This window comes from Amborella trichopoda, chromosome 13 (genome assembly GCF_054954075.1).
Source record: "Amborella trichopoda isolate Santa Cruz 75 chromosome 13, AtrichopodaSantaCruz75HAP2 v2.0, whole genome shotgun sequence".
Taxonomy (NCBI): domain Eukaryota; kingdom Viridiplantae; phylum Streptophyta; class Magnoliopsida; order Amborellales; family Amborellaceae; genus Amborella; species Amborella trichopoda.
Window position 1 is genome coordinate 12,915,169 of NC_142348.1, and position 18,368 is coordinate 12,933,536.

Here is an 18,368-nt window from a genome sequence, read left to right on the forward strand (position 1 = left end):
AACGAAATTTCAGTAGGAATTTTTATGGTTTTACTCAGAAAACTAAATTTTCAAATCAAAGTTAGGATTTTTCTGGTGATTTACATATTATAAATCGAAGAAATTGTTTGTTAATCACCAATTTCGGTGCCCTAATCCTGAGTCATCTTGGGTTGCATTTTCCTCAGCATGCTGCCTCTTTGAGATGCCAGCAGCCACAACGAGCTAACTAGAGCGAATGAGGAGGGAGAGCGGCAGAAATTTAGAGAGAGAGGAGGCAAAGCATATGTAGTTGTCTGGAGAGACGATGGAAAGCGAGAGAGAGAGAGCTTCTCAGTGAAGATCTCTGGTTCAATATATGTCAAATGATTGTCATAATACATTCCTTAAACCTCCAACCCATACTTAGAGAATCTGAATGGATTCACACCCAACATATTGGTACATGCACTGACAAGTGAACCAAGCAGAAAGTTCTGTTAGAATTTGCCCACTAAGTGAGTCATTGTTCATGTGACTGCAAAAGGAATATAATTTTCAAAGAGACATACATTACAAAAGGGCCAAGTAAAGGTGCAAACTAAAAGCAAAAGTAAAAAATGTTGTACAACTTACAAGTGCTTTGTCATGTTTAGGTTTGCAAATGACTTTGGTATTGGTCTTGAAATATAATTCTGGTCTATTTGTATACTATCCAAATTAGGAAGATAACATCTCTTTTGGCAAAGAACTAGTTAATTGATTCCCATTCACAAGCCTGCACAATAGGACATGGTAACATATTAACATGCATTCCAATAAAGAAACATCATAGACCTTAAAAGCTTCATTAACAAACATCAGTAACGAACAATTAAAGGATTTTGCGGCAATTTTGGCAGATACCACATGGCACAAGTCCATCCACTGCACCTATTTCGGGAGTGTCACAAAAACTGCAAAAATTCCGGAGTAATTTTGTTTAGATAACAAATACAGATGAACATTCATGCTTTTTACCATCATAATTAGATAGCAAACACAGATGAGCAATCATGTTTTTTACCATCATAATCAAAAGCAAGAAGATGGATTATAAACAGATTACAAAATCCCTTCCAGTGGTCAGGCAATTCTATCAGCATCTCAATGTCATGGTTTTAAGGTCATAACGATCAAGATTCAAGACAAATGCAAAATGCGAGGAATTTGAGACAGAAGGATGCAGATTCTACACAAATTTCTATGACATTTGAAGAAACCCATTGCAATGAATCAATATCAACGATCAGCCTAATAATTGCACAAGAAAGATAGAAAGAAAAAATTCCCATAACAAACAAAGCCAAAAGCTTCGAAGCATTGTAAGATCAAAAGTGACAGACCGCTCTCTATGACTAGCTTAAACGCTGCTTAAAAGACAATTAGAGAGAGAAAATCGACATTGTTCTTCAGCCTGAGTGAAGTTGATGATGTGTTGGCAGAATTGAGGATGCAAGCCGCCCTCATTGTTCAACTTTAACGGGATGGGTTTGCACAGTCTTTAAGGCAAGAGCTCCAAGTTTCACCAGTGGGAGAACCATCTCGACACCAACACTGGACTGGTGGTTTTAGAGAGGGAAAGAGAGTTTTCTTTTTTTTTCATTGGTAGAGAGAGAAAGATCAAGAGGGGTCAATGGAGAGCACAGGGCAGATGTAAGAGAAGCAGGAATGTGCTTAGAAATTGGAGTTTAGATAGAGAGAAGGAGAGCGTAGCTTGGGGAGAGGAAAGAGAAAGCAGGAATGTGCTTAGACGTTGGAGTTTAGATAGAGAGAAGGAGAGCGTGGCTTGGGGAGAGGAAGGTGAGCTCCTGAAATTTAAGACAGGGCAGGTTAGCAGAGAACGATAGAGGAGAGGCGTATGGGGTGAAATTTTTATCGGTTTGAAGCTTTTTACTTTGCCACGTGATTTGGTTTCAAGCCGATCACAACCGTGAGCTTCCCCAAAATTAAACAGACAGTCGATGGTAGTGGGGCGAGATCACTATTCCCTATCGCCTATAGGTGATGGGAAGGATTTTTCTATATATATATATATATATATATATATATATATATATATATATATATATATATATATATATATATATATATATATGGGAAAATACTATGCAATGCATATAGGTGAGAATGAACACTGATTTCGCCTACCCCCATCACTGTCCAAAGTTCATCGTGTAGTCAAGATTGTCTGGTAGTATTTCATTTTTTATTTTTTTATACAAATTGGAATAACTTAAAATTTGGAGTATGTATTCATAAAAAATAGGAGAATATTTTTAAAAAAAAAGAAAAAATATTTTACATGAAAAATATTGACCAAAATACCCTCAAAATATTTCAGGGGTATTTTTATCAATTTACTTTTACAGATAATTTGTTTTATATTTTTATTAGATGAGACTTAGTAAGATGTATATACTTTCTAAATTTCAGGTTATTCTAACTTGTAGAAAAAAAATTAAAAATAAAATACTATCAAGCAATCGTGACCGATGAAATTTAGACGGTGTGAGGGTAGGCAAAATCACTATTCATTTCACCTATATGCATTAGGAAGACTTTTCCTAGATATATATATATATATAAGGATGCTACCTTATAATATAAAACTACGGATGCGCCTCAAAAATCCATTGGAAAAGGTAGTTTTAATGTTGAAAAACCCTTTGATTGATCATCTCGACATCGAGATGTATGACTATGAAAAATAAAAAGATTTTAAAGTCTCAGAAATAGTACATTTTACAACATATTATCTACACCGTTCACATTTCAATATTTTCATATGTTTATAGATCGACTTGATTTTAACCATTTTAGAAATTTAAAATTTTATAATTAAATATAAAAATAGATTTTGAGATAAAGAACATTTTACATCAAAATTATATACCATGATAAAATTTGAAGGTGCACCTTACCTCTACACCTACGAATGCGTCCATAAGCAAATTAAACCCTATATATATATATATAAGACACTATAAAATGCCTATTGGTGAAGTTCTACAGTACTTCACGGACACCTCATCACCGTCCAAAGTTCATCACATGTTGTGTGATAGTATTTAAACTTTTATAACTATTGTGCTAATTAGATTTATCTAAAATTTGGGGTGTGCGTAAAGGGAAAGGTTCTTATGCTTCCCTTACAACATAGAAGTTCTATCCTCCCCCTACCATCCAGCCATCCAATTTTGATCGAGAAAGCCACTCACCGTTTGATCTTAGATTTGATGTCTCAAAGTATTTTATTTTTAATTTTTTTAATACAAATTGTATGAATATGAAATTTGGTACGTGCCATCTTCTCATTGCGACACACATATAAAAAAATATTAAAAATAAATTTTTGATAAAATATAATGGCCAAAATACCTCTTAAAAATTTTAGGGGTATTTTGGTCATTTTATTTTATTGAAAATATTTTTTTTATATTTTTCACTAGTGCAAGTTTAATAGAGGAATAGACGTCCAAAATTTGGTGTCAAAATAGTTTATAGAAAAAAATTAAAAATAAAATAGTGTAGAGACGTGGCACTGCGATTGGGGCAATCGTAGCCCTCCATTCATAATGGATGTTGGATAAGAGGGAGGATAGAACTTCTATGCTATAGGGGAAGCATAGAAAGCTTGCCTGTATGTAAATATGACTAAATCCCACCAAAATAAAATATAAAAAAAATAATACTCATAAAATAAAATGACGAAATTACCCTAGAAACTTTATAGGGGTATTTTGTGTAATTTTTATCATTCAAATTATATTTTTTTATATTTTAGTCATGTGCATCTCACTAAAGTTCACACACCTACAAAATTTCATATCATTATAATTTGTAAAAAATTAAAATTAAAATTCAAACACTATCAAACATCTGTGACTGTGTGATAAACTTTGAATGGTGATAAAGCCGTAGGTGGAATACTATAAGAAAATGCCTATAGGAGCTCAACAGTACTTTACTTACGGCTTTATCATCGTTCAAAGTTTATCACACAGTCACAAATGTCTGATAGTGTTTGAATTTTAATATTTTTTTACAAATTATAATGGTCTGAAATTTTGTAGGTGTGTGCACTTTAATGAGCTGTACATAATAAAATACAAAACAAATAATTTGAATAATAAAAATTATACAAAAACCCCTATAAAGTTTCAGAGGTAATTTCATCATTTTATTTTAATACTATTATTTTATTTTAATATTTTATTTTGGTGCGACTTGGCCATATGTACACATGCCCCAAATTTTAGATAAATCTGATTAGTACAATAATTATAAAAATTCAAATACTACCTGATACCTGTAACCGTGTGATGAACTTTGGACGGTGAAGTGTAGGTGAAACACTGTAGAACTTCACCTATAGGCGTTTTATAAATGCTTTATTTATATATATATATTTATATATATATATATATATATATATATATATATATATATATATATATATATAGAGAGAGAGAGAGAGAGAAAGAAACACTTCGCAATGCCTATGGGCGAAAATGAACATTGTTTTCGCCCATAGGCTTCGCGCCGTCCGATTTTTCAGACGGCGTAGATAAATGAACAGGACTACAACATACATCGTAGATCCCTTGTGGTCGAAAAACCGCAAGGGCTGTACTATTTACAAAAATATAATTCGAATACGCTCCCGTAGAAGGGGAAAGGTTCTCTTTCTTTAGTCAAAACCTTAAATATATGTTATCTGTGTCTAAAACCCTTTAGTAAAACCCATCTTTATATACCCATAACCTCTTGAGAGATGAGCCATGTCCAAATTGCTGAAGAAAGCAACCATCATTGCTTGGACGCCAGGGGTAGCTCCTTAACTTCACATCCAGCCACGTTCTGTCCAATTTTGATCGTGAAACACCAGTAGCGACGCTAACGCTGCCAGTAGCATCTTGGGTCATCTGACATGCCAACGCCCAATATCACATTGATCGTAAATCAAGGGGTTGCGAATTACACAATCCACAAGTATGCCCGATCAATGTCAGCATTGGCATCTCCATTTTTAAATGATTTAATAGTAGCAAAACATAACGACGTTGGCGGCAATGTCGATGAGGCCACCAATGGTATTGATATCAAATAGTTCAGATTTGATCTCAGACTTTGGACGATGATTAAGGTGGCCATCTGTTTATAAATAGGTGTTAACTCCCCTTATTTTCGGCGACCAAACTCAAGATGACCCAATACTATCCCAAGATCCCCTCAACCCAGTAGACCCATACTCAGACCTAGCATGCCCAGACCTAAAACCCCACATTGTCGAACCTTCAAAACGACATTCGTCCATGATCACCTCGCTTAGTGGACCCTGAAAGCTCAGAGAAAGTTGGTGCACTTGTACTAAACCTGAATTGGCACTGGCTCTTGGTGTTAGGCATAGAGGCTCTTTTTTCTTATATGTTTTAGTTTCGTTTATTTTGAATATCTTTTTCTTCGAAAACCTCATTTTTAGACTTTCTAGCAAGTTTCCAATTTTGGTCGTCTCAAAAACCGGCACTACCGGTGATCCGTTTGGGGCCAGTCCTCTACTCAAATCACAATTTTACGAGATCTATTCTCTACAACTCAATCCTCGATGTATTTAGGTCCAAAAAACAAGGTAGAGATTACAATTGCTCCGCCAACATTTTCGGGCGTACAAACATATGGCACTGATTCTTACGAGTAAGTGGCAAATATTGTCTTGATAACAATTTATTCATTCCTATAAATGGAGAGTTTGTAGTTCCGAATTGCTTTCACAACAAAAGTCTTATTATTTTGCACCGTTTCACCTACAATTTCCTACACAACCGACTCACCTATTTTCTATGAGTCTTCTTATACATCAAACATCTATCTGCAAGACAGACATCCAAAAATTGAGTCCTAGATTAATAGCTATATATATATATATTTTTTATTTTATTTAAAATTCCAGATTCGTGATTGTCATGAAGATTAACAAAACCTAAAACTTTAGATCCAAAGTCCACCTTTTAAATTCCAGAGTCATGTGATTGTCATGAAGATTAAAAAACCTAAAACTTTAGATCCAAAGTCAACCTTTAAGATTGATTTTTAAAGATGGGTTTTGGAGGGGAGATGTACACAAATAGGTGAGTCAGCTGGCTCGCCAAATACTTATTCCTTTATTAAAAATAGTTTACAACATTGAATAGGATTTCAAAGAAGTGTGATGAGACAGAATCCAATAAAAAGAATAAAAAAATAATGGAAAATTATCATTGAAACAATCAAACAATTAGTTTAGGGCAGTTACTACAAAATATTTCTCACTTGGTACCTCCTCAAAATTTTATTTAAAAATACTTAATTGCTCATGTTCTAGATGCAAAACCCTAATTAACCATGGCATTTTATTTACTCAGCTCCGTTGATATCGTTCAAGTACTGTTTATTTGGAGCAATGTTTTAAAACATGTTACATCAGATTGGAACTGCCCAATCTGACCAAGAATAATTGATACCAGCCCAATTCTTTAAGTATATTGGGAGCTAGGCAGTTCCAAACAGAACCAGATGGTTCTTTGATTGAACCGGCATGTTTTGTCAAATAACTCTTTTACAAGCAATCCAGTACCCAATAAAATTTTTATTCATTATTATTATTTTTATTATTTTATTTTTATTTTTTAGTTTACTTGTCTTTTTAACATGCATGCACACACTGTCAGTATGCCCTACCTTTTTCATTTATTTGAGTGGCGAATCTTGGTTTTGTAGATGCTTGGCTCCTAATGTCGTTCCCACATCCGCCATGTGGAAATAAATGCTCAAATTTATCTCATTTACTTTTCTCTTTTAAAGTTAAATTAAAAGAGTAGTCCAAATATTGGATTGGGTTTTTCTTCTTTTTGTCTCTCTTCTTTATCTCTTGTACTCTTTTAGATTGGGTTTCTCTTTTTTTTATTTGCCCTCTTTCATATTGGGATATCTCTTTTCCTCTCTCTCTCCTTTGAATATTATTGTAAATACCCCTGAAATTTTGGCAACGAAGTACCCAAAACCTTCAACCATGTACCCTAGTCACTTCTTAGACCTAAAACTTAGACTATACACCTACGTAATACCTCAAACTAATAATCCTAGATACCCTTGAGCTTAACAAACATAAAAAACTAGCCTAAACACCTATTTGATACCCAAAAACTTGAAAACCGACACCCTAAAGTTCCAGCCTTGCAAACCCCTTTAAACTCACTCAAAATGGACCAAATATGATTTTAATTATAGAGGAGGTCACAAGCTTTCTAACAGCCCAAAAATTGCTCAAATCTGACTTACTGTTTGAAAAGTATGGCCCGAACACATTTATTTCAAAAAATTTCACTTTGATCCTGCATGATGTATCGTGTTCGGCAGCGTGACTTAGGGCGACTTGCATAAATTTTCAGAATTTAAAACTTATCCAGAAAATCCCATAGTCTTTTGGAACCTTTTGAAAGCTTTTGGAGTTCTCTAGGTCGGTTCTTAAACATATTTTGACGAGTGAAGCCTCAGGAAATTAAAAAAATATTCTTAAAAATATTCTTTAAAAAATGCCTAGAACTCAAGCTTATACAAACCCTCTGAACCCACATAGAAAAACATTAAAAAATCTGTAGAAAATCCCAAATTTCCTAGAAATTTAAGAAAAATCCTATAAAATTAGAAAAATCCCTAAAAAAATTCCTTAGTCTAGAGAAAACAATAGATCTAGGAAAACCTAGAAAAACCCTAAGCTATGAACCCTAAGCAAAAATCTCTTCAAAAATTCCCTAAAAATATCTAAAAATCAAAATCTTAGGAATAATATCACCTAGTCCAAAAAATCTTTAAATTCAAATCTTCGAGAAAGAAAGAGAAGGAGCCAAATGTGTAAATCATCCACGGCCTTAATAAAGACCACAACTCCAGGTTCCTCAGATAAGGGATCTCTTCCTTTTTTTTTTGTATATTTTGATTTATTTTTATTTTATGTTAATTTCTTGATTTTCGAGTTTTTCTTTAGATTTTTCTTTTAAAGATTTAAATTTGGTGTGAAAATTCAGCCGGGGCTGTCGGTAGATCTAGAAAAGGGTCAAATCTACTGAGATTTGGTTCTATTTTAGGTTTGTAATTTGACCGAACCGGATTCTCTAGTGATTCACAAAATTTTAACCATTTGGCTCAAATTTGAAGGGATCTCTCCAGTTTTGTGCTTATTTACACCACTGTTAAATGGTATTAAAGTACATTGTTCCTTCCAACATTAGTGTAGTTACTTTATATTATTCCTTTCAGTCAAGCAACTCTCATAAAATTTGTTTAAATTGCTTGAATTAGCCTGTCTAGGATTCAAAACCTTGAACAAGTAGAGCATTTGCCTTGGGAACTTAATGTTAGCAAACAAAAATGGTATCATTCTTCTCTGCTCATGCTTAGGAACCCAAAATAAAGATCTCCGATGAGAAAAAGTAAGATCTTGGTTCTTAAGCCTAGATAAGTCGAGGTATAACTGCCATTTTTCTTGTCATATAATTCAAGCAATAGACTATATTATCTTTCTATGTTGCGGTTTAATACATTGAAACAAGCATAACTCGAAAAAAGGAAAAACTAATTCAAGGTCCCTAAGCCTGAACTCCGCCCATTTTGACTTGAGCCAAATGATGTTAATATATGGTACATGAGATATTAACATGAAATGTTTCCTTACTCTCAACCAATGTTTGAGACCTGGGATGGACCGAACGAATAGGGAAGGTAACCAGTCTCGATCGGTGGATTGGCGATACATGATCTGTTGTTTCAGTCCACTTTGGCCTTAAAATAATTTTTTTGAAAAGAAAAATTTTCTTAAAAAGCTTTTTTTTTATGTTAAAAAAACGTTTGGGGCATTACAGTATAGGTTTTCACCATTTTACTCAAAAGGTGTGGTTTCTATGAGGTTGCAACAACAATCCAATTAAGGTGCACGCTCAAATTTTATCACAACATGTAATTTTGGTGTAAAAAATTCTTAGAAATTTCTCAAAATCTATTTTCGTATCTAATTATAAAATTTTAAACTCCAAAAATAGTTAAAGTTAAGTAGATCTACAAACATATGAAAATCTTGAAAATAGACAGTCTATATAATGTGTTGCGAAGATGCACTATTTTTAGGACTCGAAATCGTTTTTTTTCATATTCATACATCTCATTATCGAGATGATCAATTAGAGTGTTTTTCAACATTAAAACAACATTTTCCAATGAATTTTTAAGATGCATCTGTAATTCTACATTTTAAAGTTGCAACTTTATATAAACTTTTTTCTTACTTAAAATGGGTATACTGAGAATCTGTTTCATATCTGAGTGTTAGTTAACTATCACATTCATTTCATAATAAAAAAAAAAAGTTTAAAATGCACCTCCTTGATCTATAAGAAGAAAATATATAAAAATACTACTATTGGGCAGTAGGTAAAATCTACTGGACCGATGCAACTCATTCCATGGAAAGATAAAAAAAACACACTTATTCGGGAGTAGGTCCATGGTCAAATGACATCCAATTTCCTTGTATTTCTTTCCTGCTCGGATCACTTCTCTCTCTCTCTCTCTCTCTCTCTCTCCTTTTAAACAAAACTTTCTAAAAACTTTGAGAGCTTGCCTATTCAAGTGGTGATGGGGGCATGTAGGAAATGAGACAAACATTAATTGGAAAGAAGGTAATTGAGTTCAAACCCGTAAAAAATTCAAAGGGTAATGGATAAAATAATGGTTATCACTACAAAGTCAAGTGAGTTTTGTTTTAGGCAAACTGATAATTTTTATTCTCCAGTTTTTAGTAGCCATAACCTCGAAAGCTGAGGTTAAATTTCTTGCAATGGCCACATTAGAGAATACATATTCCATATTAAATTGGCACCAATCATATACGCAGCGAATTCGTCTGTTTGAGAGAGAGAGAAAAGAAGAAAACCCCATTCAATATGAGCGAGAAGAAAGAAGAGAACCCTATCCAATGAGAGAGAATCCATTGTAATTACAATCACTCTTAGTATGTGAAATTTAAGAACTTGAAATGTGTTCATAAAGCTCAAAAAAGCATCTATTAAACTTTATGCCTAGTCAGTGATATATACCCTCAAGCATCAAATTTCACATCGATTTCACATCTGATGGCTGAAAATAATTGTGACTTTATTTAAGCAGTATTATTGCAAAACATGGTTTCTATAAGTTCTAGAACTTATGTAGATGTGTGGTCCGCTTCTTAATTATCTACTTTTGAGATGGATTTTATAGTTAATTTTTTAGGTATGTATAATCTTTAAGATGGAGATCATTAATATATAACGTAAATTAATTTTAGATATTAAAATAATAATTTTTGAGAAAATATTTAAATTGTTGATTTGTACTTTTATTTTTTTGAGAGACCACTACTCTACATTTAACTTAAAAATGGATTTGTGATGCCTTAGGGAGTCCATTGTAATTTTCCATCTCCTCACGCATATAACACCACTTTGGAAAAAGTTTAATATATTATAGAAGTATGGCCCACCTCAAAAACTTACCAAACCGTGTCGTTTTGTTCAATTGATCACCTCGATCTCAAGATACATGGGCATAAAAGAAAAATAGGATTTCAAGTGCTCAAACTAGTGTATCTTGTAATGTATTATCTAAAAAGTCAATTTGCCTGATTTTCAATTGTTCATAGATCTACTAGATTTATATCATTTTAGAAACTATAAATTTTATAACTAGAGATTAAAATAGATTTTCATACTATCACAAAAATTTCTGACACTTAAACAACTTTTTTTTTACGCCATTTTGAGGTGCGTCTTATTTTACTGGTTTATGGCGTCAAACTTGTATAAACCTCACCCTAGCACTTTTCCATGCTTTCCACGTTAAGATAATCCATTTGGCTTTTAAGAATAATCTTTTGAGCTGATTTGATATCTTACTAATATTTTCCCTAAAATAATATCTGACCATCGAACACACAACTCAATGTTCAATGTATATAGCTGCTAGCTCTAGGGGAACTGCTCTGTCTCGTGATGCTACATTTTCACTTTAAATCTCATATCTTTACTCTTATAATATTTATGATGTGACATTACTAAATTGTTGATGCTTTTATTCACGGAACTAACGGTCGATTTTTATTTTTTTAATATAATTATTTTTTTATTTTTTATTTTTTTTTCACATTATGATGGTCATGTTAAAAATTATATATTCTCTAAAACTTAAAATCAAATTATATTTAAAAAATATATTTATTACCAAACCCGTATGTTTACAATATCCAGGCTCATCCATCTCAGACTAATTCTGGTTGTGAATACTTAGCACATGTCAAAATCGCTTTCAAGGTATTAAGGAATTTATACTAAAAAAAAAAGCAAAGATGGCGTATACTATGCTCCTATGGGAGCATAATATTCTTTTACTCCCTCGGTCACATGGGAAAATTGTTTTTCAATTTGATATTTTAGGAACCTCACTAGTCTTAAAATAAAAAATTTGAATTTTCTCGCCTTCTAAAAATCGTAGAGTTTCTATTAATCCTGAGACATTATTTTCTTTCGAATGCTTAAAAGATATAATTATTAGAAAATGTTTTTTATTAAGATTAATTGTTGTGTTAAAGAAAGTATATCCCCAAAATTTGTGGTAAATTTATCCTAGGGAGTAAATGAACAATATACTCCCGAAGAAATAGAATACCTTTTGGGGAAAAAATAATGAAGAAAGGAGTTGGACTGTTGAGTGTGTGACTCGTGACGAGGCCCGTGAACCCCCGGCTTCACCACGCCAATGCTCTCTCTCTTAAATAAAATAAGAACAAGGAAATGGGACTTATCTTTCACCCAACAGTTACCATATTATTAAATTATTTTTTAATACACCCAACAGTTACCATATTATTATATTATTATTCATTAAAAAGTAAAAAATCAAAAAAACTTAAAGGCAAGAGGAGGAAAACATGAACACTTTACATAGCGACCGGCTTCAGCTTAGCTTTGGTTTATCTCATATGTCTACTCCTAGGCTTGTGCATAGGTGCGGTCTTTCAACCTGAAATATAAAAAAAGAAAAAAAAAATCATATTGATATAATAAAGAAGAAATTTTATATAAGGCATTTATTTTAGGGTGCGGTTTGTATAGAGCAGAGGCTTTAAATAATCAAATTAGAGCCCACCTTCAAATAGTATCGAGAAATATGATTTCAATACTGGAAATCTTTGTGATAGCCTTAAAATATGTTTTCATCTTTAAATATAAAATTTAAAGCTTCAAAAATAGTGTACAACAAGTAGATCTATAAAAACTTGAAAATCTTGAAAATTGACGGTCCAAAAACACGTTGCAAGATACACTATTTCCAAAACTTGGAATCCATTCATTTCTCATGTCTATGCATCTTGATGTCGAGATGATCAATTTGAGAATATTTGGGCTTAAAACAACCTCTTTTGATGAAATTTTTTAGGTGGGCTCTAATTTAAATGTTTAGAGCCTCGGCTCTATATAAATTTTTTCTGTTACTTTATGCTATAGGGGTAAGGTGCAACAAAAAGAAAAATTATCAAAAAAAATATTTTTAAAATAAAAATTCTTCAATTGATTATCTCAACCTCAAGATATATGAATACGTAAAAAGAAAGATTTCATGTCTTAAATATAGTGTACCTAGTAATATATTATCTTGACCATTAGTTTTTAAGATTTTCAAGTATTTGTATATCTACCCAATAGACATTGTATTTTAAGCTTTAAAATTTCATAATTTAAGATGAAAATAGATTTCCAAGCCATTATAATATTTCTGACACAAAAATCACATATGTTGATAAGGTTCAAAGGTGTGCCTTACTTTGATCGTTTAAGGTTCACACCTAATACAAGCTGGTTGTATATTCAATCTAGCGATTGACCTAGATCTACTCAGATAAAGGCATACACTCCCCTCTCTATTGTTATATTCCCAAATAAACCCTAAAGGGTCATTGGAAAAGCCGATAGACCCCATATAAAGTTAAAAATAAAGTGATGTTCAACCCCCTCTGCATCTTTTTCATTTTATTTTTTTTATTTTTGTAATTACCCAATCATCCAAACCCTATAAAAGCTCCAGCTCTTTCTGTCTCCTCCTCACCCATTAACTATTTCCTCTCTCTTCCTCATCCATGAACTATTTCCTCTCTCTCACACACATAACCTCCCTTGAACTCCCTCTCATCTCATGAAGATCACAAGTCGGTTAAAAGATACATCCCAAATTCCATTTATATGATGGGGTTAAAATGGGCCGCGTTATAATTGAGACATTGAAAAAGATAATGAGGGATTAAACGTCAAGGGTACGTATGTTTTTTTATGGGCTGGAAAGTTTCTTTGAGATTAAAATTATAGAGAGGGAGGTTTACATCTTTTTTTTACTTAAAAAGCATCAAAATGCACTCTTCATGAAAAAAAAACTATGCCTGAAAACACATCGATGGGAAAAAAATGCAGTAGGCACGTTCTTTTAGGATTGCAAAAGCATGGTCCCGTGACTCGCCCTTTGACTCGAGCAAGTCCAAGTATGCCCGAGTTGTGTGTACTCGTAATACATAAAAAAAATTTAAAGATAAAAATATTGTCAAAAAAATATAATGTTGTACAAAGTTATTTTATATAATTTAGATGTTTTTTAAAATGATTGGTGAGCGCTTTTTTCCATAATCCCTATTTTTATAATTTTTTATTTTAAATTTTCCCATCTATAGATTTTTTTTTTATATCCATTTTTGCTATGACGTTTTTAAGCTTTTTGGATTTTTTAACGTTGCTTTCAGTTTTATTTTACTTTTCCTTTCTTTATTTAATTTTTTCCACATTTTTATTTCTTTTTCATTTTTTCTAATGTTTTTTTGCCCAAATGAGTACACTAGGACTCGCACGAGTTACCATGGGCCTTGTCCCTTGGTCGATAAGAAGTGCAAAGACTCGGATTTATGGACGATCAAATAATCTAGTGCTCTGATACTTAAAATCTATTTCTTAAAAAATATGCAGCTTGTGATGTTAAAGCAAATCCCCCAACATTTTAGTTTAAAAAACTCTCTTGAATAGGTCATTTCACCAAGGGAGTAACCGTAAATTTGCCTTTAGACGAGTAATTTATACTGTTCCTAAAGACACGACACAAGTCGACATCTCCCACTAAGAGAGTTTATAAAGTTTAAAATGTTAAAATAAGTCTTATGGAAAAAGAAGTAAAGCCTCACCGAAAATTATAGTTCTGACGTCATAGAACCTTTAAATCAATTATCTGGACCTTGATCATTGTAATTGTTTAAACATAATTGGTATTTCAAGTTATAAAAATAACCTATATTGTAACATATTATGTAGTGGTTGTGGATACACAAGATAAATTTCATAATAAGTGGTCGAAATAAATTTTAGAGCCAGCATAGGGATTTTCTATGCTCAAAGTATTTTCCAGCCAAGATTTCGATGTAAGGCTTTACTTTTTTTATCATCTTAGGCCTCATAGAAACTGCATCCTAAACAAATAAAAAGAAAAGTATACAAAGCGGTCAGTTGCTTGTGATACAAGAAGGTTACAATTGCTCTTGTCCATTAGGTTTTCAAATCTGTTGGTTACAAGAGTGCACTAACTAAACACAAAATTCAAAATAATTTCTTGAACTACATATCACACGCCAAGCCATCTAATTTTACATCTAATCGCTATCGTTAGAAGTAACTAAAATACATAGTCTCATAATATACAATCCCATAAAAATAAGGCGTCAAGATTTGAACTTTTATGGTGGGTAGTAACTGACATGGATATGTCCAAACTATGCGAAATTTTTAGTGATATATTCTAAAATAAACGAGAGCATTATTTCTCATTAAAAAATTATTAATCCGTAGGTCTTGAAGATAAAACTCAGGGATCATAATAGTTTAAGCTCTCTCACTGCAAATTTCGTTGTACAGCATTACAAATATAAAAACTTTAGAGAAAAATACCAAAAATAAAATTTGTAATTAAAAATAGTCTATAATATATTGCAGGATATTTTATAGTGAGGTTCAAAAATGTTGTAAGTATATTTACTTCCATTTTATATCCAGTTTGAAAGTAACCGTTGTAATAATCAAGCGATAACCCTTCGGATCCTAGCTGACTAGAGGAACCACTGAATTTTTAGGGAACTTCTGTATATTAGGGAACCAGACAGTCCCACCAATTTTTAAGTCGAGGCGGATGAGATGATACCTATCGACTCGGATTAGATGATACCTTGAAAGTTGCACCACATATCTCTTCCTCTGTGGCCGGAACGGCGGTTACTTTGTTCTTGGGGTGCTCGTAACTCTTCAGCTCCGATGCTCTCCATAAATAACAACCTTCCATTTTCACATAAACACAACAAACACATTTCCTTAATATTATAAACGTATCAAATTTTTATGGAAAAAGTTTATATAAGGTTGCAATCTTGAAATGTAGAATTAAAGTGGACTTCAAAAGTTCATGAAAAAATATTGTTTTGATGTTAGAAACACCTTTACTTGATCATCTCCGATGTATAAATATGAAAACAAAAAACATTTTCGAGTCCTAAAAATAGTGTATCTTGCAACATATTATTTAAACTGTCAATTTTCAAAAAAAAATTATGTTTATAGTTTTACTTGATTTGAAGCACGCTTAGAGTTTAAAATTTTATTGTTAGAGATGAAAATGGATTCTCAAGCCATCTTAAGAATTTGTTACACGAAAATCACATCTAAAAAAATTTTGGACGTATGTCTTAATTTGATTGATCAAAGATGCAACCTTATATAAACCACTCTCAATTTTTATTCTAAAATCCTCCTCACCTGGGGGAAAGGATGCCAGAGATTTTCCACAAGATGCCTTGAGCAGCTCTACATCATCAGCAAAGGCCAAATACCCATCTTTTGTTATTCCCCAAAATAATGGAACCCTACCCTCTTGATCCTGAATGATAAAGAGAGATTCATTTATCCGAGATGGTGAAATAATTAAAGTTTCATTATTCTCTATATCTAGAGAGATAGAGAGAGGGGGGTTTCAATAATTCAGTTTAAGGGGATCAAAAGGTTCATTTTTTTCATTTCCATAGAATGAGAGAAGATGATCATTCATATATTGGCTGCAATTAACAAATCCATGTGCCTAAAGATGGTAAAATAGGAAATGCTAAATCGATTTCATTTTTCATAGAGAGGGTGAGAAGAGAGGCGAGAGAGAGCGGACGGATGCGACGAAGACGGTGGAGGTGGAGTTGTCGAAGATAACGAAGGCGAATTGGCCGAGAAGGTGGGCGACCATGTGAGTAGCAGGGTATGGAGCTCTATCCCTAAGGGCTTTGTACGCCTCCATCACCAAAAGCACCTCGTTACCGTTTTTCCCCAGCCCATACTCTTGCCTCAACCTCCCATAGTTCTCCAAGCTCCCCTTAAATAAGCACATCATCTCCTCTTTCATAGCAAAAGACCTTCACAAAAGAGTGAAAGAGAGAGAGAGAGAGAGAGAGTCACATGCCATGTATTTTAGACTTTTGATCATCAGCTCTTGATATTATGTAAAGGAAATAGGAAAAAGTGGTTTGATATTTTTTTGCTCATACCTAGGTTGTAACAAGGGCTGATTTTCATGAGTGTAGGACATGTAGGCCTCGGTGCCGACCCTAGCGGATACGGCCGTTGGGTAACGGCTGATGAACGTCTCCAAGAGATCGGATGCGTTCGTTTTCGGAGATGGTGTTCGACTTCCAGCATCAATGAGCTCTTGGGGTCCAGACACTATGTCATTGCTGAAAATCGCCAACATCTTAGCTCAGAGAAGAGCTCCTCAACAACTATACCCCTGATGAAAAAGAGAGAGAAACTCTGGTATGAAAGAGGGGAGAGGGGGGGAGAGAATTTTGGCATTAAGTAGAGAGAGCCTATTTAAGATGAGGATGCCGCCTTGCTATGAACGCCCATTTAAGCTTGTAGCATGAGAAATGGGTCAGCTCAGCTGTAGAGAGAGAGAGAAGATTCCAAGGCGTGTCTGTTGAGGCTGAGTGCGCCCTTCCCTGATTTGGGGGAAAGGAGAGCAAACTTTTTGACTTGAGCATCTTATTTATTCATATTCATACCACCAAATTAAACAAATTGATCATAATATTTTGGAAAAAATTTATATATGCGGGGCTGTAAACAATCAAACTAAAAAGCACCTCAAAATTTTTACTAAAAGAGATTTTTTTTTTACGTCCAAATATCATCAAATTGATCATCTCGAGTTAAAGATGCCTGAACACACGAGAAAACAAATGGACTTCAAGCTTTGAAAATAGTGCATCTTGTAATGCATTTTTGAGCTGTTGATTTTTTAAGATTTTTAAGTTTTCATATATCTGCTCGATCTACTCTATTTTTTGAACTTTAAATTTTATCATTATAAGTGAAAATATATTTTAAGACGATCAAAAGATTTTAAATATTAAAACCACACTTTTCTGATACTATTTGAAGGTGTGCTTTACTTTGATTGTTTAGAACCGCGGCTCCATACAACCCGCACCCTAATTTTTTTTATGACGGATGATAATTAATTTGGGTGAAGTGTGGTGTACTCCCGCAGAAGTACGCAATACACTTACTCTGGCAGGGCAAAACACTTATATAGTAGGATTTTTCATTTGAAACAAGACAAAATGTTTTGATTAACCAAATGAACAATTCAAAAAAAAAAAAAATTTGATTAATACTTTAGAAACTAAAAATCATACCAACCCTCAATAATATCTAACCATTCGATGGACATCATTTGTGGACTATTTTTTGGGCATGTTGTCTTTTATTTGTTCAAGATTGAATGGTGCGATGAATGGTTTTCAAATTTTGGGGTGAGTTCAGGTTTTTGCTGGGGTGCACACTATACTTTGGCATCAAACTGTTCTTGATTCTAGTTCGGTGTTTCAAACTTCAAACTAGGTCATGAAATAGTACCTGCCAAACCAATTTAGATCGATTAAGACCACTTCCGCAAGTCGGATCATTTTAGGATATAATTAAAATTAAATATTATGGGAATGTATATTATAAAACTATTTATTTTTTGTACAAAAAAAGTCATAACCATCTCTAGCTATTAGATTTGAAATTTTCACACTAAGAACAATGCATAAAGTTCTAAAAAACTTTTATGACGCATTGTTAGTGTCACACCTTTACCCATTTGAATTCACATTTGATGGTTAAGTGTAAGGGTGACCTCTGAGTTGAAAGCAATGTTCTTATACTATCTTTTTCGAAATTCAAAAACAAGGGGAATCA

General features: G+C 33.1%; 1 protein-coding gene across 3 annotated transcripts; it reads right to left on the bottom strand.

Moving 5' to 3' along the window:
* Positions 1–289: 289 nt before the first annotated feature.
* Positions 290–17,159, bottom strand: LOC18435192 (stem-specific protein TSJT1). Of its 3 annotated transcripts, XM_088855639.1 has the most exons (6): positions 16,673–17,149; positions 16,300–16,540; positions 15,900–16,020; positions 15,316–15,422; positions 865–914; positions 290–736 (listed from the first exon to the last, which is right to left on the bottom strand). In XM_088855639.1, exons 1-5 carry the CDS (start codon positions 16,873–16,875, stop codon positions 906–908), a joined length of 681 nt encoding a protein of 226 aa, XP_088711765.1. In that variant the 5' UTR covers positions 16,876–17,149; the 3' UTR covers positions 290–736; positions 865–905. The 3 variants fall into 3 exon arrangements, with proteins under 3 accessions (XP_088711765.1, XP_006845306.2, XP_088711764.1); XM_006845243.4 differs by lacking the exons at positions 290–736; positions 865–914 and adding an exon at positions 11,871–12,087 and having other exon boundaries at positions 16,673–17,159; XM_088855638.1 differs by lacking the exons at positions 290–736; positions 865–914 and adding an exon at positions 14,349–14,566.
* Positions 17,160–18,368: the final 1,209 nt, after the last annotated feature.

What these genes read in the sequence shown, in the direction of transcription:
- LOC18435192 (XM_088855638.1), bottom strand. Translation starts at nt 16,875, where the DNA reads ATGTTGGCGATTTTCAGCAATGACATAGTGTCTGGACCCCAAGAGCTC. An exon ending in CCACCGTCTTCGTCGCATCC is followed by an intron (nt 16,021 to 16,299) that starts GTCCGCTCTCTC and finishes TTTATCATTCAG; the next exon opens with GATCAAGAGGGTAGGGTTCC. An exon ending in TCTGGCATCCTTTCCCCCAG is followed by an intron (nt 15,423 to 15,899) that starts GTGAGGAGGATT and finishes TGAAAATGGAAG; the next exon opens with GTTGTTATTTATGGAGAGCA.